General features: G+C 62.6%; 1 protein-coding gene across 1 annotated transcript; it reads left to right on the forward strand.

Moving 5' to 3' along the window:
* The first annotated feature begins 4,629 nt into the window (after window positions 1-4,629).
* Window positions 4,630-26,975, forward strand: VAV1 (vav guanine nucleotide exchange factor 1). The gene is made up of 27 exons (XM_065654930.1): window positions 4,630-4,836; window positions 5,922-6,038; window positions 6,125-6,183; window positions 6,495-6,560; window positions 7,017-7,125; window positions 7,212-7,298; window positions 8,113-8,181; window positions 9,404-9,519; window positions 11,198-11,294; window positions 11,973-12,068; window positions 12,819-12,887; window positions 13,935-14,021; window positions 14,755-14,840; window positions 15,591-15,723; window positions 16,477-16,586; window positions 16,695-16,796; window positions 18,202-18,299; window positions 19,153-19,169; window positions 20,111-20,150; window positions 20,578-20,714; window positions 22,097-22,162; window positions 22,312-22,343; window positions 23,692-23,808; window positions 23,896-23,983; window positions 24,071-24,185; window positions 25,148-25,296; window positions 26,863-26,975. The coding sequence occupies exons 1-27, from the start codon at window positions 4,633-4,635 to the stop codon at window positions 26,914-26,916; spliced, it is 2,520 nt and encodes an 839-aa protein (XP_065511002.1). The 5' UTR covers window positions 4,630-4,632; the 3' UTR covers window positions 26,917-26,975.
* The last annotated feature ends 566 nt before the right edge of the window (window positions 26,976-27,541 follow it).

Here is a 27,541-nt window from a genome sequence, read left to right on the forward strand (position 1 = left end):
GGACCTTGGGGACCCCCCAGTCTGTCCCCACAGGACCTTGGGGACACCCTGACCTGCCCCCAAGGCACCCCCAGGACCCCCTGATCTGTCCCCATGACACCCTGGGGACACTCGATCTGTCACCGTTGTCACCCTGGGGACAGCGTGGAGGTGGCCCCGGGTCCCCTGGGGACCCTACAAGGACCCTGGGGACCCCCCGATCTGTCCCCACAGGACCCTGGGGACCCCATTACACCCCAAATCCCCCCGTTTCACCCCAATATCCCCCATTGCCCCCCAGCACCCATCCCTGGGGGGGAATCCCCCCCTGGGGGGGGGTCGTGTTCAGGGGGGTTCTGGGTGAGCTGGGGGGTCCCATGGGTGGGGGGTCCCATACGGGGTCCTGGGACAGGGGGGTCCCATGGGTGGGGGGTCCCAGAAGGGGGGAGTCCCATGGGTTGGGGGTCCCATAGGGGGTCCTGGGACAGGGGGGTGTCCCATGGGTGGGGGGTCCCAAAAGTGGGGGGTCCCATGGGTGGGGGGTCCCATAGTGGGTCCTGGGACAGGGGGGTGTCCCATGGGTGGAGGGTCCCAGAATGGGGGTGTCGCATGGGTGGGGGGTCCCATAGGGGGTCCTGGGACAGGGGGGGTCCCATGAGTGGGGGGTCCCATGGGTGGGGGGGGTCCCATAGGAGGTCCTGGGACAGGGGAGGGTTCCATGGGTGCAGGGGGGGTCCCGGGGGGTGTCCCATGGGTGGGGGGTCCCAGAAGTGGGGGGTCCCATGGGTCAGGGGATTCCAGGGGCGCAGGGGGGTCCCGGGGGGTGTCCCATAGGTGGGGGATCCAATTGGTGAAGGGTCCCATAGCAGGTCCTGGGACGGGGGGGGTCCCATGGGTGCAGGTGGGGGTCCCATGGGTGGGGGGTCCCATAGTGGGTCCTGGGACAGGGGGGTCCCATGGGTGGGGGGTCCCATAGGGGGTCCTGGGACAGGGGGGGTTCCATGGGTGCAGGGGGGGTCCCATGGGTGGGGGGTCCCATAGGGGGTCCTGGGACAGGGGAGGTTCCATGGGTGCAGGTGGGGGTCCCATGGTTGGGGGGTCCCATAGGGGATCCTGGGACAGGGGGGTCCCATGAGTGGGGGGTCCCATGGGTGGGTCCTGGGACAGGGGGGTCCCATGAGTGGGGGGTCCCAGAAGGGGGAAGTCCCATGGGTGGGGGGTCCCACAAGTGGGAGGTCCCATGGGTGGGGGGTCCCATAGGGGGTCCTGGGACAGGGGAGGTTCCATGGGTGCAGGTGGGGGTCCCATGGTTGGGGGGTCCCATAGGGGATCTTGGGACAGGGGGGTCCCATGAGTGGGGGGTCCCATAGGGGGTCCTGGGACAGGGGGGGGTCCCATGGGTGCAGGTGGGGGTCCCATGGGTGGGGGGCCCCTTGGGGGTCCTGGGACAGGGGGGTCCCATGAGTGTGGGGTCCCAGAAGGGGGGTGTCGAATGGGTGGGGGGTCCCATAGGGGGTCCTGGGACAAGGGGGTCCCATGAGTGGGGAGTCCCATGGGTGGGGGGGTCCCATAGGGGGTCCTGGGACAGGGGGTGTCCCATGGGTGAAAGGGGGGGTCCCGGGTGGTGTCCCATGGGTGGGGGGTCCAATAGGTTGGGGGGTCCCATAGGGGTTCCTGGGACGGGGGGGGGGAGTGGGTCGCATGGGTTGGGGGATCCCAGAGGTGCAGGGGGGTCCCATGGGTGGGGGTCCCATGGGTGGGGGGTCCCATGGGTGGGGGGTCCCGTGGGTGACTCACAGCTGGGCGGGGGCCAACGGCAGCAGCAGGAGCCCCAGGACGAGCTGGGGGGGCAGCACCAGAGCCCCCATGGCCGCGGGGGGGTGGTGACAGTGACAATGACACCCAGGGGGGGTCCCGGGGGTCCCTTTATGGTGGCACCGGCGGTTAATGGGTAACCAGCGCCCGGACGCCTGGGTCCACCCACACCAACCAGGCCCGGACGCCTGGGTCCACCCATAGATGTAGCAATGGGTGGGGGAGGGGGGGGCACCCCCGGACGCCTGGGTCCACCTGAGTGGGGGTTGGGAGCCACTGGAGGAGGCCCGGACGCCTGGGTCCACTTGGGTGGGGGTTGCAGAGGGTCCGCCCGGACGCCTGGGTCCACCCGTGGCGAGGGCGTGCGGGATCCACATTTTGGGGGGGCCCCCAGGTCTCTGGGTGCAGCTGGGTGGGGGTTGGGAGCCCCAGGACTCCTGGGTCCACCCACGGCAGGGTGGGGGAGGGGCTGCCCGGACGCCTGGGTCCTTCCTCATTTCGGGGAAAGCGGTTGGCTGGGGGCCATGGGGGTTGCGACACCGCATGGCGGGGGACGGGGAGGGACGTGACGGGAATGGGGGGACATCGGGGGACACCAGGGGACACCAGGGGACCCTCCTGGGTCGAGGGGGTGGGAAGGACCCGGACACCTGGGTCCCCCCTGGACCCGAACTCCTGGGTCCCCTCAAAGACTCTCGACAGATCCCGGATGCCTGGGTCCCCTCCTAGGCCTTCGGTAGGACCCGGACGCCTGGGTCCCTCCTGAGATCTATTGGATCACCACACCCGGACGCCTGGGTCCCTCATGAGACCCTCAGTGTGGGTGCAGGCCCCGGACGCCTGGGTCCCTCCTGAGAACCCCCATCAGGCCCCGAACGCCTGGGTCCCCCACAAGTCCCGAACACCTGGGTCCCCCACAACTCCCGGATGCCTGGGTCCCCCTCTGAGGCCCCCAACAGGCCCCGAACACCTGGGTCCCCCACAACCCCTGGACGCCTGGGTCCCCCCATGACTCCCGGACGCCTGGGTCCCCCCATGGGCCTCCCATTCCCCCCACAAGCCGTGACCACATTGGGGCCCCCCGGGGTGCGGCGGCTCCTCCCCGGCTGCGGGAGGGACCCCGGCATCCGGCCGCCGCCTCGGGGCTCCCATTGGCCCCCGCGGGCGCAGGCGCGGTGGCACCGGCACCATCACCTTCCGGCTCCCCCATCACCTCCCCAGGCCCCGCGGCCACTGGCACCCGCCCCCCGCGGCCACCGGGGTCACCCGGGGCGTGGGGACACCCGGGGAAGGACTTTGGGGACACCCGGTCCCGGCGGCGGGACGAGAACGACGCCGGTGGCGGCACCGGGAGGGCCCATCGGCACCGGTTCCTCAACGGGGCCACCAAGGCCTCGTCTCCAGCGGTTCTTCTCCAAACGTGGTGGTTCCTGGGGGGAAGGACCCCCCGGCTGTGGGACCCGTCCCAGAAGTGATTGAAGACTCATCTCCATTGGTTCCTCACCGGCCGTGGTCCCACCTGGGCCTCATCTCCAGCAGGTACGTGGACAACGTCCCACCAAGGTCTCATCTCTGTTGGGTTCATCCTCCAGTTGGTCCCACCAGGACCCAACTCCAGCAGGTACGTGGACAACATCCCACCAAGGCCTCATCTCTGTTGGGTTCATCCTCCAAGTGGTCCCACCTGGGCCTCATCTCCAGCAGCTACGTGGACAACGTCCCACCAAGGTCTCATCTCTGTTGGGTTCATCCTCCAAGTGGTCCCACCTGGGCCTCATCTCCAGCAGCTACGTGGACAACGTCCCACCAAGGCCTCATCTCTGTTGGGTTCATCCTCCAAGTGGTCCCACCAGGACCCAACTCCAGCAGCTACGTGGACAACGTCCCACCAAGGCCTCATCTCTGTTGGGTTCATCCTCCAAGTGGTCCCACCAGGACCCAACTCCACCAGCTACGTGGACAACGTCCCACCAAGGCCTCATCTCCAGCGGTTCCTCTCCAAACGTGGTGGTTCTTGGTGGGAAGGACCCCCCGGCTGTGGGACCCTCCCCAGAAGTGATTGAAGACTCATTTCCATTGATTCCTCACCAGCTGTGGTCCCACCTGGACTTCATCTCCAGCAGCTCCTCAGGATTGGCCACACCTGGACCTCATTGGCTCCTCCCCAGAGCTGATTGGTTCTGCAGGACTTGATCTTCTGCTGCTCCTTCTGGTTCCATCAGGACCCATTTCCATTGGGTGCTCCCTAGACGTGGTCCCACCAGGACTTGTCTCCATTGGGTTCTCAGGGGTGGTCCCACCAGGACCCGTCTCCATCAGCTCCTCAGAGGACATCCCACCAGGACTCATCTCTGTCGGGTTCTCTGTCCAAGTGGTCCCACCGGGACTTCATCTCCACCAGTTTCTTCTCAAGGGTCGTCCCACCAGGACCCAACTCCATCAGCGACTTGGACAACGTCCCACCAGGGCCTCATCTCCATTGGCTTTTTCCCAGACGTGGTCCTACCAAGACCCATCTCTATTGGTTCCTCCCCAGACCCCATCCCGCCAGGACCCATCTCCGTTGGCTACTTGGACTCCATCCCACCAAGACCCATCTCCATCATCTTCTGGGTGGTCCCACCAAGCCCCATCTCCATTGGCTACTTGGACACCACCTCACCAAGACCCATCTCCATCATCTTCTGGGTGGTCCCACCAAGCCCCATCTCCATTGGCTACTTGGACACCACCTCACCAAGACCCATCTCCATCATCTTCTGGGTGGTCCCACCAAGCCCCATCTCCATTGGCCGCCCCCCAGACCCCACCCCACGTCCCGTCCAACCGTTGGGCGCCATGGAGGCGTGGCGGCAGTGCGCGCGGTGGCTGGTGGCCGCGCGGGTGCTCCCGGCCACTCACCGCGCCAGCGGCCCCGAGGGCCACGTGTGGGACCTGGCGCAGGCGCTGCGGGACGGGGTCCTGCTGTGTCACCTCCTCAACGCCCTCCTGCCCAGCGCCGTGTCCCCACACGACATCTGTCCCCGGCCTCAGATGTCACAGGTGAGACCCGGCCCGGGGGACGGTGATGGGGTGGGGACGGGGGTGATGGTGATAAGGTCAATGGTGACATGGACAGGTGATGGGAATGGTGACAAGAGGGTCAATGGTGGCGATGGGGGTGACAACAGTGACAAGAGGGTCAATGGTGACAATGACAGATGTTGGCAATGGTGACAAGAGAGTGATGATGGGGGTGACAATGGTGACAATAACAGATGGTGACGATGGGGGTGACAAGAGGGTCAATGGTGACAATGACAGGTGGTGGTGATGGGGATGACAACAGTGATAAGAGGGTTGATGGTGACAATGACAGATGGTGGGAATGGGGGTGACAACAGTGACAAGACGGTCAATGATGATGATGACAAGAGGGTCAACGGTGATGATGATGACAAGAGGGCCAATGGTGACAATGACAGATGATGGTGATGGGAGTGACAATGGTGACAAGAGGGTTGATGGTGACAATGGGGATGATGGTGGTGATGGGGGTGACGACAGTGACAAAAGGACCAATGGCGACAATGACAGATGGTGGGAATGGAGGTGACAATGGTGACAAGACGGTTGATGGTGCCAGTGGTAGATGTTGGCAATGGTGACAACGGTGACAAGAGGGTCAATGGTGACAAGGACAGATGGTGGGAATGGGGGTGACAATGATGACAAAAAGGTCAATGGTGACAACGGGGGTGACAATGGTGACAGGAGGGTTGATGGTGACAATGACAGAGATGACGGAGTTGCCAACGTCAATGGTGTTGATGTTGATGATGGGGGTGACAGTGACATTATTGGTGACTGGGGTGACAATGACAGTGATGACACCAACACCAACGGTGGTGACGATGATGGGGATGACGGTGACAATGACAGAGGTGACGCTGACGGCGGTGACGATGATGGGGATGACGGTGACAATGACAGAGGTGATGCCGACGGCAGTGACGCCCGTGTCACAAACGGGGCAAGACGACGCGGTTGATGGTGCCGATGGCCGTGATGGCGGCAAGGGGGGCGCGCCGGGGGTCACGGTGACATGGTGGTGACGCAGTGGTGACACGGTGACGGTGTCACCGCAGTTCCTGTGCCTGAGGAACATCCGCACGTTCCTGAGCGCCTGCACTGACAAGCTGGGGCTGCCCAAGCACCGGCTCTTCGGGGCCTTCGACCTCTTCGATGTCCAGGACTTCGGCAAGGTGGGGACCCAGGCGTCCGGGGGGGACCCAGGCATCCGGGCGGGGACCCAGGCATCCGACTCCCGATGTCCCCTGTGTGTCCCCAGGTTATTGACACCCTCTCAACCATCTCCTGGACGCCCATCGCCCAGAGCAAAGGCCTCACGTGAGTGGAGGGGACCCAGGCGTCCGAGGCTCGAGGGACCCAGGTGTCCGGGGCTCGAGGGACCCGGGCATCCGGGTCCCCTTCCTGAGGGACCCAGGCGTCCGGGGCTCGAGGGACCCAGGCATCTGGGTCCCCTTCCTGAGGGACCCAGGCGTCCAGGGCTCGAGGGACCCAGGCGTCCGGGTCCCCTTCCTGAGGGACCCAGGCGTCCGGGGCTTGAGGGACCCAGGCGTCCGGGTCCCCTTCCTGAGGGACCCAGGCGTCCGGGGCTTGAGGGACCCAGGCGTCCGGGTTGTGTCCCCCCTACCCAGGCCTTTCCCCACTGAGGACTGCGTTGGGGACGATGACATCTACAGCGGCCTGTCTGACCTCATTGAGTGAGTGGGACGTACTGGGACGTACTGGGGGCAGGTTGGGGGGATACTGGGGGTTTTGAGGGGGATACTGGGTGATAATGGGGGATACTGGATAACACTGGAGGCAAGTTAGGGTGTTCCAGGGGGATACTGGGACACACAGGGGGCAGTTTAGGGGATTCCAGGAGGGCTTGAGGGGGATGCTGGGTGATACTGGGACATACTGGGGGCAGGTTGTGGGGCTTGAGGGGGATACTGGGCCATACTGGTCCATACTGGGAATAGGTTGGGGGACTCCAGTGGGGTATTGAGGGGGATACTGGGACATACTGGGCCATACTGGGGGCAGGTTAAGGGGCTCCAGGGGGGTTTGAGGGGGATATTGAGTGATACTGGGGGATACTGGGACATACTGGGGGCAGGTTAAGGGGCTCTAGGGGGGTTTGCGGGGCATACTGGTCCATACTGGTTGCGCAGCGACACGGCCGAGGAGGACGACGACCTGTACGACTGCGTGGAGGCCGAAGGGGACGACGGGGACGACGTCTACGAGGACCTGATGCGGCTGGAGCCGCCACCGGCCACCGTGGGTGTCACCTCCCTCCCGGACGCCTGGGTCCCCTCCCGGACGCCTGGGTCCCTCCCGGACGCCTGGGTCCCCTGTCCCCGCAGAAGGAGCTGGACCGGCGGCTCTGCTGCCTCCAGGAGCTGCGGCAGACGGAGGAGAAGTACACGCAGACCCTAGAGACCATCTGCCAGGTGGGGACATTGGGGACATTGGGGATGTTGGGGACAATGGGGGGCCTGGGGGACATGGAGACATTGGGGACAAGGGGGATATGGAGACATGGGCAACATTGGGGTTTGTTGGGGACATTGGGGACATTGGGAACATTTGGGACAGGGGGATATGGAGATGTGGGGGACACTGAGGACATGGGGGGACATTGGGCATGTTGGGGACATGGGAGACATTTGGGACAGGGGGACATTTGGGATGTTGGAGATGTGGGGGACATTGGGGACATGGGGATCTGGAGACGTGGGGGACGTTGGGGATGTTGGGGACATTGGGGATGTTGGAGATGTTGGGGACAAGTGGGACATGGGGGGACATTGAGGACATGGGAGGACATGGAGATCTGGAGACACACTGGGGGACATTGGGGATGTTGGGGACATTGGGGACGTTGGAGATGTTGGGGACATTGGGGATGTTGGGGACAAGTGGGACATGGGGGGACATTGAGGACATGGAGATCTGGAGACACACTGGAGGACACTGGGGACGTTGGGGACACTGGGGACATTTGGGACATTGGGGACATGGGGATCTGGAGACGTGGCGGACATTGGGGACATTGGGGACGTTGGAGATGTTGGGGACTTTGAGGACATGGGAGAACATTGAGGCCATTTGGGACATCGGGGACATTGGGGACAGGGGGACATGGAGACGTTGGGGACATTGGGGACATCAGGGAAATAAGGGGACATTGGGGGACTTGGGGACACGGGCCTGGGCTCCCCCAGTGCCCCTCCCAGTGCTCCCAGTAAGTCCCAGTTCCCCCAGCACTTCCTGCGGCCGCTGCGGCACTTCCTGCAGCCCCAGGACCTGGAGAGCGTGTTCATCAACATCGAGGTGCCACCAGTGCTCCCAGTAACCCCTCCCAGTGCTCCCAGTAACCCCTCCCAGTGCTCCCAGTACCCACCAGTAACCCTTCCCAGGGCTCCCAGTACCCACCAGTGCTCCCAGTAACCCCTCCCAGTGCTCCCAGTACCCACCAGTAACCCTTCCCAGGGCTCCCAGTAACCTCTCCCAGTACCCACCAGTAACCCTTCCCAGGGCTCCCAGTACCCACCAGTACTGACCAGTAACCCCTCCCAGTGCTCCCAGTACTGACCAGTAACCCCTCCCAGTGCTCCCAGTAACCCCTCCCAGGGCTCCCAGTACCCACCAGTGCTCCCAGTAACCCCTCCTAGTGCTCCCAGTACCCACCAGTAACCGTTCCCAGTGCTCCCAGTACCCACCAGTAACCCTTCCCAGTGCTCCCAGTAACCCCTCCCAGTGCTCCCAGTACTGACCAGTAACCCTTCCCAGGGCTCCCAGTAACCCCCAGTGCTCCCAGTACCCACCAGTACCCCTTCCCAGGGCTCCCAGTACCCACCAGTACTGACCAGTAACCCCTCCCAGTGCTCCCAGTACTGACCAGTAACCCTTCCCAGGGGTCCCAGTACCACCCAGTAACCCCCCAGTGCTCCCAGTACCGACCAGTAACCCCAAGGGCTCCCAGTACCAACCAGTACCACCCAGTAACCCCCCAGTGCTCCCAGTACCACCCAGTAACCCCCCAGTGCTCCCAGTACCGACCAGTAACCCCAAGGGCTCCCAGTACCAACCAGTACCACCCAGTAACTCCCCAGTGCTCCCAGTACCACCCAGTAACCCCCCAGTGCTCCCAGTACTGACCAGTAACCTCCAGTAACCCCTCAGTGCTCCCAGTACCAACCAGTAACCCCCCGTGCTCCCAGTACCAACCAGTACCACCCAGTAACCCCCCAGTGCTCCCAGTACCACCCAGTAACCCCCCGTGCTCCCAGTACCAACCAGTACCACCCAGTAACCCCCCAGTGCTCCCAGTACCACCCAGTAACCCTTCCCAGGGCTCCCAGTAACCCATCCCACTCCTCCCAGTGACCCCCACCCAGTGCTCCAGATAACCCTTCCCAGTGCTCCCAGTAACCCCCAGTAACCCACCCCAGTGCTCCCAGTAATGCCCCCCACTGCTTCTAGAAATGCCCAGTAACATCCCAGTGCTCCCAGTAACTCTTTTTTGGGGTGACTCCCCCGTGCCCCCCGCCAGGAGCTGCTGCAGCTGCACCGGCAATTCCTGGGGGAGCTGCGGGGGATACTGGGAGCAACTGGGAGCACTGGGGGGGCCCGCGGGCTGCCCCCCCTGTTCCTGGCCTACAAGGAGAGGTACTGGGGGAACTGGGACGAACTGGGGGGGGGGTTACTGGGAGCACTGGGGGGAACTGGGGAGACTGGGATGTACTGGAGGGAACTGGGAGGAACTGGGGGGGGTTACTGGGAGGACTGGGGGGAACTGGGGAGACTGGGATGTACTGGGGGGAACTGGGAGGAACTGGGGGGCGTTACTGGGAGGACTGGGGGGAACTGGGGAGACTGGGATGTACTGGGGGGACCTGGGAGGAACTGGGGGGGGTTACTGGGGGAACTGGGGAGACTGGGATGTACTGGGGGGAACTGGGAGGAACTGGGGGGGTTACTGGGAGCACTGGGGGGAGCTGGGGAGACTGGGATGTACTGGGGGAACTGGGAGGAACTGGGGGGGGTTACTGGGAGCACTGGGGGGAACTGGGGAGACTGGGATGTACTGGAGGGAACTGGGAGGAACTGGGGGGGGTTACTGGGAGCGCTGGGGGGAGCTGGGGAGACTAGGATGTACTGGGGGAACTGGGAGGAACTGGGGGAACTGGGAGGGGGGAGAGGCCCATTTTATGGCCTATTTTGGGCCCAATTTTGGATGCATTTCGGGGTAAATTTGGGTCTGTTTCAGGGCTGATTTTTGGGTCCAATTCTGTCTATTTTGGGCCCAACTTCAGGGCCATTTTAGGTCCAACTTCAGGGCCATTTTGGGGGCAATTCTGTACATTTCAGGTCCAATTTTGGATCCATTTGCGGTCCAAATCTGGATTCATTTTGGGCCCAATTCTGGATTCATTTTGGGCCTGATACCAGGTCCAATCCCAACAATTTTGGGCCCAATTTTGGGTCCATTTTGGTCTATTTTGGGGTCATTCTGTGTCTATTTCAGGGCTGATTTTGGGCCCAACTTGAGGGCCATTTTGGGTCCAACTTCAAGGCCATTTTGGAGGCAATTCTGTACGTTTAAGGTCCAATTTTGGATCCATTTTGGGTCCAATTTTGGATTAATTTGGGGCCCAATTTTGGGTCCATTTTGGTCTATTTTGGGGTCATTCTGTGCCTATTTCAGGGCCGATTTTGGGCCCAACTTCAGGGCCATTTTGGGGGCAATTCTGTACATTTCAGGTCCAAATTTGGATCTTTTTTGGGTCCAATTCTCTCCATTTTGGGCCTGATACCAGCTCTAATCCCAACCACTTTGGGCCCAATTTTGGGTCCATTTTGGGGTCAATTTGGTCCTGGGTCAGGGCTGATTTTTGGGTCCAATTCTCTCCATTTTTGGTCCAACTTCAGGTCCATTTTGGGGGCAATTCCATACATTTCAGCTGCAATTTTGGATCCACTTTGAGCCTGTTACCAGCTCCAGTCCCAACCACTCTGGGCCAAATTTTGTGTCAATTTGGGTCTATTTCCGGGCTGACTTTTGGGCCGAATTCTCTCCATTTTAGGCCCAACTTCAGGGCCATTTTGGGGGGCAATTCCACACATTTCACCTCCATTTTGGCTCCAATTCCCTCCATTTTGGGCCTGCTCCAATCCACCCGCTTTAGGCCCGACTTTAGGCCCGTTTTCAGGCCCAACTCCGCCGATTTCGCCTCCAATTTTGCCTCCGCTCCCGCTCTGACGTTTTGCTCCGCCCGGGGCCGCTCCCGGCCGCGTTTTTGGGTGGGTTTGTGTGGATTTGGGGTTTGTTTTTTTTTCCCCGCAGGTTCCTGCTCTATGGCCGGTATTGCAGCCAAGTGGAAGCGGCCGCCCGGCGCCTGGACCAGCTGGCGACCAACACCGACCTGCGCATGAAGCTGCGGGTGCGCCCGGACGCCTGGGTCCCCTCCATGGGAGCCCCCCCTTGACCCCCCTAAACTCCCCTTGACCCCCCCAAATCTCCCCTGACCCCCCCTGAACCCCCCAAGTCCCCCCCAAACCTCCCACCCCTCCTAGAAATACACAGTAACCTCCCCCAGTGCTCCCAGTAACATCCCAGTGCTCCCAGTAACCCCTCCCACCACCGCTAGAAATACCGGTAACCCCCCCCAGTGCTCCCAGTAACCCCCCCAGTGCTCCCAGCAATGCCCAGCAACATCCCAGTTCCTCCCAGTAACCCCTCCCAATGCCCCTAGAAATACCAGTAACCCCCCCAGTGCTCCCAGTAACCCCCGCCGTGCTCCCAGCAATGCCCAGTACCATCCCCGTTCCTCCCAGTAACCCCTCCCACTGCCCCCAGAAATACCAGTAACCCCCCCCAGTGCTCCCGGTAGTGTCCTGTTACCCTCCCAGTGTTCCCAGTAACATCCCAGTCCTCCCAGTAACACCCCAACAACCTCCTCGTGAAGCTGCGGGTGGGCCCGGACGCCTGGGTCCCCTCCATGGGACCCCCCCCCCCATGTACCCCTGTCACCCCCATGTCCCCAACTCCCCCAATCCCCCTGACCCCCCCGTGACCCCACATGACCCCCTGTGACCCCTGCGACCCCCTGTGACCCCAGGAATGCTCCCAACGAGCCAACAACGGGCGCTTCTCCCTGCGGGACCTGCTGATGGTGCCGATGCAGCGGGTGCTCAAGTACCACCTGCTGCTGCAGGTCTGTCCCCCAGGGCATGCCTGGGTCCCCCGGGGCATGCCTGGGTCCTCCAGGGCATGCCTGGGTCCCCTGGGGAGGGAGGAGCACACCTGGGGCATGCCTGTGTCCTCTGGGGCATGCCTGGGTCCCTCGGGGAGGGAGGGGGACACCTGGGTCCCTCGGGGCACACCTGGGTCCCTTGGGGAGGAAGGGGTATGCCTGGGTCCCTTGGGGATGTGGGGGCACACCTGGGTCCCCTGGGGAGGGAGGGGGATGCCTGGGTCCTCTGGGGCATACCTGGGTCCCTTAGGGAGGGAGGGGCACGCCTGAGTCCTCTAGGTCCCCCAGGGCATGCCTGGGTCCTCTGGGGCATTCCTGGGTCCCCTGGGGAAGGAGGGGCATGCCTGGGTCTCCCGGGGCATTCCTGGGTCCCCTGGGGAAGGAGGGGCATGCCTGGGTCCTCTGGGGTGTGCCTGGGTCCCTTGGAGAGGGAGGGGCACACCTGGGTCCTCTGGGGCACACCTGGGTCCCCTGGGGCATGCCTGGCTCCCTTGGGGAGCAAGGGGCATGCCTGGGTCTTCTGGAGCAAGCCTGAGTCTTCTGGGGCATGCCTGGGTCCCCCTGGGGCATGCCTGGGTCCCCTAGGTCCTCTGGGGCATGCCTGGGTCCCATTCCAGGGGTTCTACCTGTTGTCCCTCGGGGGTCCCGGACGCCTGGGTCCCTCGGGGCGGGGGAGGGGGACACACCCCAGCTGTGACCTCTGACCCCCAGGAGCTGGTGAAGTTGACCCCGGAGCCGGTGGAGCGGGAGAACCTGCGGGGGGCGCTGGACGCCATGAGGGTGGGTCCCAGGGGGTCCTGAGGGGTCTGGGGGAGGTTTGGGGGGGTCCTGGGTGGTTTTGGGGGTTCCTGGGGGAGTCTTAGAGGATCCTGGGGGATTTTGGGGGAGATTTGGGGGGGTCCTGGGTGGTTTTGGGGGGGTCCTGGGGGGGTCCCAGAGGGTCCTGAGGGGTCTGGGGGAGGTTTGGGGGGGTCCTGGGTGGTTTTGGGGGGGTCCTGGGGGGGTCCCAGAGGGTCCTGAGGGGTCTGGGGGAGGTTTGGGGGGGTCCTGGGTGGTTTTGGGGGGTCCTGGGGGGGTCCCAGAGGGTCCTGAGGGGTCTGGAGGGGGTTTGGGGGGGTCTTGGGGGGGGGTCCTGGGTGGTTTTGGGGGGTTCCAGGGGGTCCTGAGGGGTCTGGGGGAGGTCTGGGGGGGTCCTGGGTGGTTTTGGGGGGTCCTGGGGGAGTCTTAGGGGATCCTGGGGGATTTTGGGGGGTCCCAGGGGGGTTTTGGGGGGTCCTGGAGGAGGGTCCCGGAGGGTCCTGAGGGGTCTTGGGGTGATCTTGGAGGCGTCTTGGGGGGGGTCCTGGAAACACCTTGGGGAGGTTTGGGGGCATCTTAGGGGGTCCCGAGGGCTTTTGGGGGGTCTGGGGGGATTTTGGGGGGACCCAAGGGGGTCTTGGGGGTCCCGGGGGGGGCATTTGGGGAGGTCCTGGAGGCAGTTGGGGGGGTCCTGGGGGATTTTGGGGGGTCCTGAGGGGGATCCTGGAGGCATCTTGGGGAAGTTTTGGGGGGCATCTTAGGGGGTCCCGAGGGGTTTTGGGGGGTCCTGGGGGATTTTGGGGGGACCCAGGGGGGTTTGGGGGGCCCGGGGGGGGGTCCTGGGGCATCTTAGGGGGTCCTGGGGGATCTTGGGGGGGGTTCTGGGTGGTTTTGGGGGGGTCTCAGGGGTATCTTGGGATGTCTGGGGAGTCCTGGGGGGGTTTGGGGGTGTCCGGGGGGTTTGGGGGTGTCTGGGGGGGGGGGGGGGGGGTGTTGGGGATTTGGGGGGGGTCTGACTGTGCCCCCCAGGACTTGGCGCAATGTGTGAACGAGGTGAAACGGGACAACGAGACCCTCAAACAGCTGACGAGCGTCCAGCTCTGCCTGCACAACATGGTGGGGACCCCAAAACCTGCCCCCCCAGGGACCCCCCCAAAACCTTCCCCCCCCACCAGGACCCTCCAATTCCCCCCGGGACCCCCAAACCACCTGGGACCCCCCCCCCAAACTGCCCCTGCACCCCCAAACCCCCCCAATCCATCCGAGCATCCAGCTCAATCTGCACAACATGGGGGGGACCCCCAAAACCCCTCTAGGACCCCCCCACGTCCCCCCCCCAAACCTCCCTGGGACCCCCCCCACCATGTCCCCCCACATCCCCCCGGGACCCCCAACCCCCCCATGTCCTTGTGTCCCCCCCATGTCCCCCTGTAACCCCCGTGTCCCACACATCCCCCCAAAAATCACCCCATGTCCCCCCACATCCCCTGACGTGTCCCCCATGTCCCCCCATGTCCCCGTGTCCCCCATGTCCCCCCATGTCCCCCCATGTCCCCATATCCCCCCGTGTCCTCCCATATCCCCGTGTCCCCCCATGTCCCCCATGTCCCTCTGTGTCCCCATGTCCCCCCCATCCCCGTGTCCCCATGTCCCCCCATGTCCCCATATCCCCCCGTGTCCTCCCATATCCCCATGTCCCCAGTCTCCCCATATCCCCGTGTCCCCCCATGTCCCCCCTGTCCCCATATCCCCGTGTCCCCATGTCCCTCTGTGTCCCCATGTCCCCCCATGTTCCCCCATGTCCTGCGTGTCCCCCCATGTCCCCATGACCCCCATGTCCCCCGTGCAGCCGCAGTCCCTGGCTCAGTTCGGTCGCCCCAAAATCGACGGGGAGCTGAAGGTCTCCAGCACCGAGAGGCGCTCCAAGGTGGACAGGTGGGACGGGGACATGGGGACACTGTGGGGACACCACAGGGACATGGGGTACACCACAGGAACATGGGGATGCCCATGGGGACATCACAGGGAGACCCATCGGGACACCACAAGAACGTGGGGCCACCCAAGGGGACACCATGGGGACTCCACAGGGACATGGGGACACCACAAAGACACCATGGGGACACCACAAGAACATGGGGACACCCAACGGAACACCATGGGGACACTGTGGAGACACCGCAAAGACACCATGGGGACACGATAAGAACCTGGGGACACCCATGTGGACACTAGAAGACCAAGGGGACACCACAAGAACATGGGGACACCACAGGGGCACCCATGGTGACACCCACAGGGACATGAGGACACCACGGGGAGACACATGGGGACACCCCAAGGACATGGGGACACCCAAGAGGACACCATGGGGACACCACAGGGACAAGGGGACACCCATGGGGACACACTTGGGGACACAGAGACACCACAGGGAGACCCATAGGGACATGGGGACACCATGGGGGCACCACAAGAACCTGGAGACACCATGGGGACACCACAGGGGCACCCACAGGGACATGGGGACACCATGGAGACACCACAAGGAGAATGGGGACACCCACAGGGACAGACAGATGGGAACACAAGGACACCTTGGGGACACCCTTGTCAAAGGGTGGGGACAACCTGAGGCATTTGGTGACCTCGGGGCCGCAGTGTCACCGCTGTCCCTGTCCCCAGATACGGGTTCCTCCTGGACAAGGCCCTGATCATCTGCAAGCGCCGCGGGGACAACTACGAGGCCAAGGACGTCGTGGACCTGCAAAGCCACCAGCTGCGGGACGGTGGCCTCGGGCCCCGCGACGGCAAGAAGGTACCACAGGACCCCGGGGAACGGGTGGTGGCCCGAAGTCCAGGTGTGGTGGCCCAAGATCCAGGTCTGGTTGGCCCAAAGTCCTTGGTGGCCCGAGTGTCCACATCTGGTGGCTTAAATGTCCAGGTCTGGTGAGACCAAATGTCCGGGTCTGGTGGCCCAAGTGTCTGGGTCAGGTGGCCTCTGGAATCCTGGTCCCTGGTAGCCAAAGTGTCCATGTCCTTGGTGGCCCCAAGTGTCCAGGTTCCTGGTGGCCCAAGTGTCCAGGTCTGGTAGCCCAAGATCCAGATCTGGTTGGCCTGAAGTCCTTGGTGACCCAAGTGTCCACATCTGGTGGCCCAAATGTCCAGGTCCCTGGTGGCCCAAATGTCCAGGTCCCTGGTGGCCTAAATGACCATGTCCCTGGTGGGACAAGTGTCCAGGTCCCCAGTGGCCCAAATGTCCAGGTCTGGTGGCCCAAGTCTCCAGGTCCTTGCTGGCCCAAGTGTCCACATGTGGTGGCCCAAAGTCCAGGCCCCTGGTGGCCCAAGTGTCCGTGTCCTTGGTGGCCCAAGTGTCTACATCTGGTGGCCCAAAGTCCAGGTCCCTGGTGTCCCCAAGTGTCCACACCGGGTCCTTGGTGGCCCAAGTGTCCAGATCCTTGGTGGCCCCACCAAATCCTGGTGGCCCCAGGTGTCCAGGGGGGGGGAACCCAGGCGTCCGGGGGGTGAGGAACCCAGGCGTCCGGGCGCCGCTGAGCCCTGTCCCCTGCAGTGGAGCCACACGTTCCTGCTCATCGCCACCGCCGGGCTCCAGGGCTACGAGCTCTTCTTCAAGACCCACGAGCTGAAGAAGAAGTGGCTGGAGCAGTTCGAGATGGCCCTGTAGGTGCCCAGCATCCATGGGTGGGGGGACCCGCCCTCATTGGTGGCCCCGGGTCGGGGAGACGATTCTCCCCCCAGCAGCTCCAGATTCCCCACGTCTCTCGGCAGCTCCAACATCTTCCCCGAGCACGCGTTGGCCGACGGGCACGAGTTCCAGATGTTCTCCTTCGAGGACACCACGTCCTGCAGGGCCTGCCAGATGTTGCTGAGGTGGGACCCCAAAATTATGGCCCTTGGAGGGGGGGGACAGGGTGACATGGACGAGGGGATTGGGGGGTTCTGGGGAAAGGAGAGAGCTCAAGGATGTGACTGGAGGTGGGAGGAGGTCGCGATGGTCTTCAGGACCTGGGGGAGTTGAGGCCACGGTGGGTCAAGACCTGAGTTGGTGACGGGTGGGGTGGGTTGCGTCCTGGGTAGGCCAAGACTAATGTGGGTCAAGCCCAGGTGGGCCAAGTCTGGGGTGAGCTGAGGCCTGGGTGGGGTCAATGGTTGGGTGGGATCAAGGGTTGGGTGGGGTCAAGGTTGGTCACGGGTTGGGTGGGGTCAAGGGTTGGGCGGGATCAAGAGTTGGGTGGAGGTCAAGGTGGGTCAAGAGTTGGGTGGGGTCAAGGTTGGTCAATGGTTGGGTGGAGGTCAAAGGTTGGGTGGGGTCAAAGGGGGTCAAGGGTTGGGTGGGGTCAAAGGTTGGGTGGGGTCAAGGGGGGTCAAGAGTTGGGTGGGGTCAAGGGTTGGCGGGAGTCAAGGGTTGGGTGGGGTCAAAGGTTGGGTGGGGTCAAAGGTTGGGTGGAGGTCAAGGGAGGTCAAGGGTTGGGTGGGGTTAAGGGAGGTCAAGGGTTGGGTGGGGTCAAGGGTTGGGTGGAGGTCAAGGGATGTCAAGGGTTGGGTGGGGTCAAGGGTTGGCGGGAGTCAAGGGTTGGGTGGGGTCAAAGGTTGGGTGGGGTCAAGGGGGGTCAAGAGTTGGGTGGGGTCAAGGCTTGGGGGGAGTCAAGGGTTGGGTGGGGTCAAAGGTTGGGTGGGGTCAAAGGGGGTCAAGGGTTGGGTGGGGTCGAGGTGGGTCAAGGGTTGGGTGGGGTTAAGGGAGGTCAAAGGTTGGGTGGGGTCAAAGGGGGTCAAGAGTTGGGTGGGGTCAAGGGTTGGCGGGAGTCAAGGGTTGGGTGGGGTCAAGGGTTGGGTGGGGTCAAGGGGGGTCAAGGGTTGGGTGGGGTCGAGGTGGGTCAAGGGTTGGGTGGGGTCAAAGGTTGGGTGGGGTCAAGGGGGGTCAAGGGTTGGGTGGGGTCAAGGGTTGGCGGGAGTCAAGGGTTGGGTGGGGTCAAAGGTTGGGTGGGGTCAAAGGTTGGGTGGAGGTCAAGGGAGGTCAAGGGTTGGGTGGGGTCAAAGGTTGGGTGGAGGTCAAGGGGGGGGTGAAGGGTTGGGAGGGGTCAAGGGTTGGGTGGGTGGAGTCCTGGGTGGGCCGAGGCCACCGTGGGCCAATGCCGGGCTGGGTTAAACCGACGTGGTTGATCCCGGCAGGGCCGAGGCCGGCGCGGTGGTTCGAGGCCCGGGATTGGCTGTGGGGCGCGGGGGGGGGTCCCCTCCCGCTGACCGTGTCCCCCCTTTGTCCCCCCGGTGTCCCCAGGGGCACGTTCTACCAGGGCTATCGCTGCAGCCGCTGCCGCGCCCCCGCGCACAAGGAGTGTCTGGGCAGGATGGGGCCCTGCGGGAAGGGCGGGGCCGGTGAGCGGCATCATGGGACGGGGGGGGGAGGGCAGCGGGGGACTGGGGGAGCGGGGCGTTGTGGGATACAAGATGGCGGACACAGAGCCAGGGATTGTGGGGTCCAGGGTGGCTGCCGTGAGCATTGCGGGGTCCAAGATGGCTGCTGTGAGCAGGGGATTGTGGGATCCAAGATGGCTGATGTGAGCATTATGGGATACAAGATGGCTGATGTGAGCAGGTCATTGTGGGATCCAAGATGGCTGATGTGAGCAGGGCATTGTGGGATCCAAGATGGCTGCCGTGAGCATTATGGGATACAAGATGGTCGCCGTGAGCAGGGCATTGTGGGATCCAAGATGGCCGCCATGAGCAGGGCATTGTGGGATCCAAGATGGCTGATGTGAGCAGGGCATTGTGGGATCCAAGATGGCTGATGTGAGCAGGGCATTGTGGGATCCAAGATGGCTGATGTGAGCAGGGCATTGTGGGATCCAAGATGGCTGATGTGAGCAGGGCATTGTGGGATCCAAGATGGCCGCCATGAGCATTATGCGATCCAAGATGGCCGCCGTGAGCAGGGCATTGTGGGATCCAAGATGGCCGCCATGAGCAGGGGATTGTGGGATACAAGATGGCCGCCATGAGCAGGGCATTGTGGGATCCAAGATGGCCGCCATGAGCAGGGGATTGTGGGATCCAAGATGGCCGCCATGAGCATTATGGGATCCAAGATGGCCGACAGGCGCGGTGCACTGTGGGACGGGGCGGCCTGGGAGCCAATGAGCGCCGGAATTAATGAGCGTTAATGAGCGTTAATGAGCGTTAATGAGCGTTAATTACCCCGGTAACGAGCGTCTCCTCTTCTCCGCAGAGCCCGGAACCAGGAAGGTACCGGCGGGAACGGGGAAAACGGCTCAAAATGGGCGAAAAAAGGGTCAAAATGGGCCGGAATGGGCGGAAATGGGCGGAAATAGGTCGAAAGGGGCAGGAGTGGGTCGAAATGGGGGAAACGGTCATAATGGGGGAAATGGGTCAAAAATTGGGGAAACGGGTCATAATGGGTGGAAACGGGTGAAAATGGGTGGAAACGGGTCATAATGGGGGAAATGGGTCATAATGGGGGAAACGGGTCAAAAATGGGTGGAAACGGGTCAAAAATTGGGGAAACGGGTCAAAAATTGGGGAAACGGGTCATAATGGGGAAAACGGGACATAATGGGGGAAACGGGTCAAAAATGGGCTGGAATGGGTCAGAATGGGTCAAAATGGGCTGGAACGGGTCAAAATGGGCCAAAAGGGGCAGGAATTGGTCAAAATGGGTGGGAACGGGTCCAAAGGGGCTGAACTGGTCAAAAATGGGTGGAAACGGGTCATAATGGGGGAAACGGGTCAAAAATGGGTGAAAATGGGTCAAAATGGGCTGGAACGGGTCAAAATGGGCCAAAAGGGGCAGAACTGGGACAAAATGGGCAGAACAGGGTCAAAACGGGTCGAAAGGGGCAGAAATTGGTCAAAAATGGGCGGAAACGGGTCAAAAATGGGCGGAAACGGGTCAAAATGGGCGGAAACGGGTCAAAATGGGCGGAAATAGGTCGAAAGGGGCAGAAATTGGTCAAAATGGGTGGGAACGGGTCAAAAGGGGCTGAACTGGGTCGAAATGGGTTGAAACGGGTCGAAATGGGGGAAACGGGTCAAAAATGGGTGGGAACGGGTCGAACGGGGCTGGAACGGGTCAAAAATGGGTGGGAATGGGTCAAAATGGGCTGAACTGGGCAAAAATGAGTCAAAATGATTGGAAATGGGTCCTGACCGGGTCTCGTTGTCCCCAGAACAAGTGTCAGCGGCCGCAGCCTGAGCCGGGACACCTGGGTGAGGACACGGCCCGGACGCCTGGGTCCCCCGGACGCCTGGGTCCTCGTGCGAGGGGGGCAAAGGAGAGGGTCCACACCCGGACGCCTGGGTCCTCATGTTGGGGGTGGTCCATGCCCGGATGCCTGGGTCCCCCGGACGCCTGGGTCCTTGTGGGAGGGGCAGAGGGGACGGTCCACAGCCGGACGCCTGGGTCCTCGCTGGGTGGGGGGGCAAAGGGGGGGTCCTCACCCGGACGCCTGGGTCCTCATGTGGGGTGGCAAAGCTGGGGGGGACCTGGACACCTGGGTTCCCCGGACGCCTGGGTCCTCGTCTGGGGGGTGTCCACGCCCGGACGCCTGGGTCCTCATGTCGAGGAGTGTCCACACCCGGACGCCTGGGTTTCCCGGACGCCTGGGTCCCTCCCCATGGAGTGTCCCCCACCCAGGGCTCCCCAAGATGGAGGCCACGCAGACATACGGGGGTGTCCCCCCCCCGCCGGGGTCCCTGGGCCCCCCCCTGCGCCTCAGCCCCGGGGACGTCGTGGAGGTGACGGTGGCCGAGGCCGAGCAGCTCTGGTGGCAGGTGGGGACACACAGCACCGTGTCCCCCCCATGTCCCCCCCATGTCCCCTGATGTCCCCCCCATGTCCCCTGATGTCCTCGTGTTGCCCCAGTGTCCCCACATCCCCCTCAATGTCCCCCCAGCCCCATGTCCCCCCAGGTCCCCTGATGTCCCCCCCCATGTCCCCTCATGTCCCCCCTCGTGTCCCCATGTCACCTCAATGTCCCCACACTCCCCACAAGTCCCCTCATGTCCCCCCCACATCCCCTCATGTCCTCATGTCACCCCAATGTCCTCATGTCACCCCAGTGTCCCCATGTCCCCCCTACGTCCCCACATGTCCCCCCATGTTGTCCCCACATCCCCTAATGTCCCCCCCACATCCCCTTGTGTCCCCATGTCACCCCAATGTCCTCATGTCACCCCCGTGTCCCCATGTCCCCCCTACATCCCCACATGTCCCCATGTTCCCCCATGTTGTCCCCACATCCCCTCCCTAATGTCCCCCCACATCCCCTTGTGTCCCCATGTCCCCCCAGTGTCCCCATGTCCCCCCTACATCCCCACATGTCCCCATGTCCCCCCATGTTGTCCCCACATCCCCTGATGTCCCCCCACATCCCCTTGTGTCCCCATGTCACCCCAATGTCCCCACGTCCTCTCCATGTCACCCCAATGTCCCCATGTCACCCCAGAGTCCCCATGTCCCCCCTACGTCCCCACATGTCCCCATGTCCTCCCTGTGTCCCTCCCACATCCCCTGATGTCCCCCCACATCCCCTCATGTCCCCATGTCACCCCAATGTCCTCATGTCACCCCAGTGTCCCCATGTCCCCCCTCCATCCCCACATGTCCTCATGTCCCCCCATGTTGTCCCCACATCCCCTAATGTCCCCCCACATCCCCTTGTGTCCCCATGTCACCCCAATGTCCCCACGTCCTCTCCATGTCACCCCAATGTCCTCATGTCACCCCCGTGTCCCCATGTCCCCCCTACGTCCCCACATGTCCCCATGTTCCCCCATGTTGTCCCCACATCCCCTCCCTAATGTCCCCCCACATCCCCTTGTGTCCCCATGTCCCCCCAGTGTCCCCATGTCCCCCCTACATCCCCACATGTCCTCATGTCCCCCCATGTTGTCCCCACATCCCCTGATGTCCCCCCCACATCCCGTTGTGTCCTCATGTCACCCCAATGTCCTCATGTCACCCCAATGTCCCCACGTCCTCTCCATGTCACCCCAATGTCCTCATGTCACCCCAGAGTCCCCATGTCCCCCCTACGTCCCCACATGTCCCCATGTCCCCCCATGTTGTCCCCACGTCCCCTGATGTCCCCCCCACATCCCCTTGTGTCCCCATGTCCCCCCCCCACGATGTCCCCACGTCCCTTTGTCCCCAGGGCAGGAACTTGGCCACTGGTGACCTGGGCTGGTTCCCCTGCGCCGCCGTCAGACCCTTCGTCTGCGTGAGTGACGGGGACCCCAAAACCGTCCCCAGGGAGCCCAGAAATGTCCCCAAGGAGCCCCTGAGATCTGGGGGTGCCCTGGGGTTTGGGGGAGGGGGGAGGTTGTGGGGGTGTCACCTTCTTGTCCCCAAATCTGCTTCTGTCCCCAGGCGCCGCTGCCGGATCTGTCCGTCTACCCCTGGTTGGTGTCGGGGTCCCTGGGGACCCCCAAATCCTTCTCTGAGACCCCCAAATCCTCTCCTGGGGCTCCCACATCCTCCCTCAGCCCCTGGGGCCCCCCAAATCCTCTCCTGGGACCCCCAAATCCTTCCCTGGGACCCCAAATTCCCCTCTGGGCCCCCACAACTCCTGGAGAAGGCCCCAAATCCTCCCCTGGGCCCCCAAATCCTCCTGTGGGCCCTGGGACCCCCAAATCCTTCCCTGGGCCCCCAAATTCCCCTCTGTGCCCCCACAACCCTTGGAGAAGGCCCCAAATCCTCTCCTGGGTCCCTAAATCCTCCCGTGGGCCCCCAAATCCTCCTGTGGGCCCTGGGGACCCCCAAATCCTCCCCTGGGCCCCCAAATCCTCTCTCAGCCCCTGGGGCCCCCAAATCCTCTCCCAGGTCCCCAAATCCTCTCCTGTGTCCCCAAATCCTCCGGTGGGCCCCCAAATCCTCCTGTGGGCCCTGGGACCCCCAAATCCTTCCCTGGGCCCCCAAATTCCCCTCCGGGCCCCCACAATCCCTGAGGAAGCCCCCAAATCCTCTCCTGGGTCCCCAAATCCTCCCGTGGACCCCCAAATCCTCCTGTGGGCCCTGGGGACCCCCAAATCCTCCCCTGGGACCCCCAAACCCTCCCGTTGGCCCCCAAATCCTCCTGTGGGTCCTGGGGACCCCCAGATCCTCCCCTGGGACCCCCCAAATCCTCCCGTGGGCCCCCAAATCCTCCTGTGGGCCCTGGGAACCCCCAAATCCTCTCTTGGGACCTCCAAATCCTCTCCTGGGACCCCCAAATTCCCCTCTGAGCCCCCACAACCCTTGGGAAAGTCCCCAAATCCTCCCCATGGCCCCCAAATCCTTCCCCTGGGGACCCCCAAATCCTTCCTCAGCCCCTGGGGACCCCAGTTTTGGGGTCTCAGGATCCTCCCCAACCCCAACCCTCCTGATCTCCCCCCAAATCCTTCTCCAGGGACCCCCAAATCTTTCCCCAGGTGGCCCCAACCCTCCTGGTGTCCCCCCAAATCCTCTCCTTGACCTCGAAATCCTTCCCTGGGCCCCACAACCCCTGGGGACCCCCCAAATCCTTCTCTGGGCCCCCAAATCCTCCTGTGGGCTCTGGGGACCCCCAAATCCTCCCCTGGGCCCCCAAATCCTTCTCTGGGGTCACCCCGTAGCCCCCAAGACCCCATCAACCCTCCCCGGGGTCACCCCGACCCTCCTGTTTTCCCCCCAAATTCTCCATCTATGTGTCTCCCCCAGCCCCCAACCCCCCCCCAAATCCCCTGGGGTGCCAGTTTTGGGGTCTCAGGACCCCCCACCCCACATGTACAGGTTCGCCGGCCCCATGGAGCGGAGCGAGGCCGAGCAGGCGCTGGCCCCGCGCTCGGACGGCGCGTTCCTGGTGCGGCAGCGGGTGAAGGACGGCGGCGAATTCGCCGTCAGCATCAAGTACGGGGGGGGACGACACACGTTTTTTGGGGTGTCACAAGGGTGGGGGACACCCAGACGGGTCGTCCCACCACGTCCCACCCCCAGGTTCCGCGGGGAGGTGAAGCACATCAAGGTGGTGACCGGGGAAGGGTTGTTCCGCGTCACCGAGAAAAAGGCCTTCAAGGGGTTGGTGGTGAGTCTTGGGGACCCCCCTCCCCAGGAGTTTGGGGACCCCCCTATGTGGTCAGGGGGCTGGTGGTGACCCCCGGATGGTCTCCAGGAGCTGGTGGAGTTCTACCAGCGCCACTCGCTCCGGGATTGCTTCAAGGCGCTGGACACCACGTTGGCCGTGGCCTTCAAGGAGCCCGAGAGGCGCGCGGGGCCGTGGCCGCACGGTGGGACATGGGGACAAGGCGGGGGGGTCCCATCAGTGGGATGAGGTGGGATGGAGATGGTGCGGTCCCACCATTGGGGTTGTGGAGGGATGGAGGTGGTGGGGTCCATCATTGCGCGGTGGAGGTGATGGGGTCCCACCACTGGGGTCATGATGAGATGGAGATGATGGAGTTGATGAGGTCCCACCATGAGGTTGAGGGTGGGATTGGGGTGGTGGTGGGGTGGAGATGATGGGGTCCCACCATTGGGGTTGTGGAGGGATGGAGATGATGGGATCCCACCATCAGGGTGAGGGTGGGATGGAGGTGGTGGGATCTCAGGGTCATGGTGGGGTGGAGATGGTGGGGTCCCACCATCAGGGTCATGATGGGATGGAGGTGGTGTGGTTCCACAATCAGGGGGGTGGTGGAATGGAGGTGGTGGGATCTCAGGGTCATGGGGGGATGGAGATGATGGGGTCCCACCATTGGGGTCATGGTGGGATGGGGGTGATGGGTTGGGTTGAGGGACCAACGGCCAAGAGGGACCAAGGGGGACACGTGAGACAAGGGGACAGTTGGGTCATGGAGTCACCTCGTTGGTGATGGCCAAGGTTGGGTTGAGGGACCAACGGCCAAGAGGGACCAAGGGGGACACGTGAGACAAGGGGACAGTTGGGTCATGGAGTCACCTTGTTGGCGATGGCCAAGGTTGGGTTGAGGGACCAACGGCCAAGAGGGACCAAGGGGGACACGTGAGACAAGGGGACAGTTGGGTCATGGAGTCACCTCGTTGGCGATGGCCAAGGTTGGGTTGAGGGACCAACAGCCAAGAGGCGCCAAGGGGGACACATCGATGGGCGGGTCGGGGAAAGGACCACGGGAGGGTCGAGGGGACACGACGGCCACAAGGAGCAGCCAGAGGGACCGGGGCAGCCCCGAGGTGGCCCCGGGGGACCCCGTGTCCTTGTCCCTGTCCCCAGGCGCCGTGCGCAGCTTCGGCTCGGCCAAGGCCCGGTACGACTTCAGCGCCCGCGACCGCACGGAGCTGACGCTGCGGGAAGGCGACGTCATCCGCGTCCTCAGCAAGAAGGGCCACCCGGGCTGGTGGAAGGGGGAGATCTACGGACGGGTAGGACCCCCAAACGTAGCACCCGAGCTCCAGCACCTGCTCCCAACGTGTCCTTCACCCATCGTGTCCTCCTTCTCCCATGTCCTTCTCCCAACGTGTCCGTCTTCTCTAAATGTGTCCTTCTTCTTCCATCGTGTCCTTGTTGTGCTGTGTCCTTGTCCCATTTTGTCCTCCTGCTTCCATGTCCTCCTTGTCCCAACATGTCCTCCCGCTCCCAATGTGTCCTTCTTGTCCCATCGCGTCCTTCTTGTCCCAACGTGTCCTTATCCCAATGTGTCCTTCTTATCCCATCATGTTCTCCTTGTCCCAACGTGTCCTCCTGCTCCCATCGGGTCCTTATTGTCCCATCGTGGCCTTATTGTCCCATCATGTTGTTCTTCTCCCATCGTGTTGTTCTTGTCCCATCGTGTCCTCCCATCGTGTTCTTCTTCTCCCATTGTGTCCTTCTTGTCCCAATGTGTCCTTGTTCCATTGTGTCCTTCTTCTCCCAACGTGTCCTTCTTCTCCCAACGTGTCCTTGTTCCATTGTGTCCTTCTTCTCCCAACGTGTCCTTCTTCTCCCAACGTGTCCTTCTTCTCCCAACGTGTCCTTGTTCCATTGTGTCCTTCTTCTCCCAACGTGTCCTTCTTCTCCCAACGTGTCCTTGTTCCATTGTGTCCTTCTTGTCCAAACGTGTCCTTCTTGTCCCAACGTGTACTTATTGTCCCATCAGGTTGTTCTTCTCCTAGTGCGTTTCTTCTCTCAACGTGTCCTCCTTGTCCCGTCGTATCCTTCTGCTCCCATCATTTCCTTGTTGTCCCAATGTGTCCTTCTCCCAACATGTCCTCCCATCGTGTCCTTCTTGTCCCGTTGTGTCCTTTTTGTCCCAACATGTCCTTGTGCCATCGTGTCCTCCTGCTCCCATTGTGTCTTTCTTCTTACATCGTGTCCTCCTTGTCCCATCGTGCCCTTCTTATCCCAACACATCCTTGTCCCATTTTGTCTTCCTGCTCCTGTGTCCTCCCACTCCCATCGTGTCCTTCTTGTCCCAACGTGTCCTTCTTGTCCCATTGTGTCCTTCTTGTCCTATTGTGTCCTTGTCCCATTGTGTCCTTCTTGTCCCAACATGTCCTTCTTGTCCCAACATGTCCTTCTTGTCCCATTTTGTTCTCCTGCTCCCATGTCCTCCTTGTCCCAACGTGTCCTCCCGCTCCCATCGTGTCCTTCTTGTCCCAACATGTCCTTCTTGTCCCAACATGTCCTTCTTCTCCCATCATGTCTTTCTTCTCCCAGCGTGTCCTCCTTGTCCCAACATTTCCTCCTGCTCCCATCATGTCCTTCTTGTCCCATCGTGTCCTCCTGCTCCCAACATGTCGTCCTTCTCCCAACGTGTTTCTTGTCCATCGTGTCCTTCATCTCCCATCGTGTCCTCCTCGTCCCATCATGTTCCTTCTCCTCCCATCGTGTCCTTCATCTCCCATCATGTCCTCCTTGTCCCATCATGTTCCTTCTCCTCCCATCGTGTCCTTCATCTCCCATCGTGTCCTCCTTGTCCCAACATGTCCCACCGTGTCCTTCTCCCCCAGGTCGGATGGTTCCCCGCCAACTACGTGGATGAAGATTACTCGGAGTATTGCTGACCACAGACCCCCCCATCCCATGCCCCACCTTGTGTCCCACCACCCGCGTCACCCCGAGGCCACCACACCCACCCCCTCCCCCCACCCATTAATTTATGCCTCTTCCTGCCCAGGAGGGACAATAAACGAGGACGAGGACAAGTTGTGGGGTCAGGTTCTGGGGGAAGGGACCCAGGTGTCCGGGAAGGGAAGAGGTTGCGGGGTTGGTGTCTCTGGGAAGGGACCCAGGCATCCGGGTGGGGACAAGACCATGGGGACATCTCTGGGAAGGGACCCAGGCATCCGGGCAGAGGTGACACCCCGGGGTCGATGTCCCCAGGAAGAGACCCAGGTGTCCGGGTGGGGGTGACCATGGGGTCGATGTCCCCAAGCAGGGACCCAGGCGTCTGGGTGGGGACAAGACCATGCGGTCAACAACCAGATTTTGGGGTGGAACAGAGGAAAATGGGAAAAGGGAAACTGAGGCAGGGAGGGAAGCGGGTGGGGGCTGTAGGAGCCGCAGCCCAAAATGGCCTGAAATGGCCCCAAAATGGGGGTGCTGGAGCTGGGAGGGGGATATCGGGTGCTGAAATGGGGGAGGTTGAGCCTGGAGGGGGAGGTTGAACCCCCCCCAAAAAATGGGGAT

This window comes from Caloenas nicobarica, chromosome 36 (genome assembly GCF_036013445.1).
Source record: "Caloenas nicobarica isolate bCalNic1 chromosome 36, bCalNic1.hap1, whole genome shotgun sequence".
Taxonomy (NCBI): Eukaryota; Metazoa; Chordata; class Aves; order Columbiformes; family Columbidae; genus Caloenas; species Caloenas nicobarica.

Bases quoted from the DNA above. Each gene is read 5' to 3' on its own strand.
- VAV1 (XM_065654930.1), top strand. From the start codon at position 4,633: ATGGAGGCGTGGCGGCAGTGCGCGCGGTGGCTGGTGGCCGCGCGGGTG. The intron at 12,888-13,934 runs GTGGGTCCCAGG...TGTGCCCCCCAG, and splicing joins GGGCGCTGGACGCCATGAGG to GACTTGGCGCAATGTGTGAA. The intron at 16,797-18,201 runs GTGGGACCCCAA...CGGTGTCCCCAG, and splicing joins GCCTGCCAGATGTTGCTGAG to GGGCACGTTCTACCAGGGCT.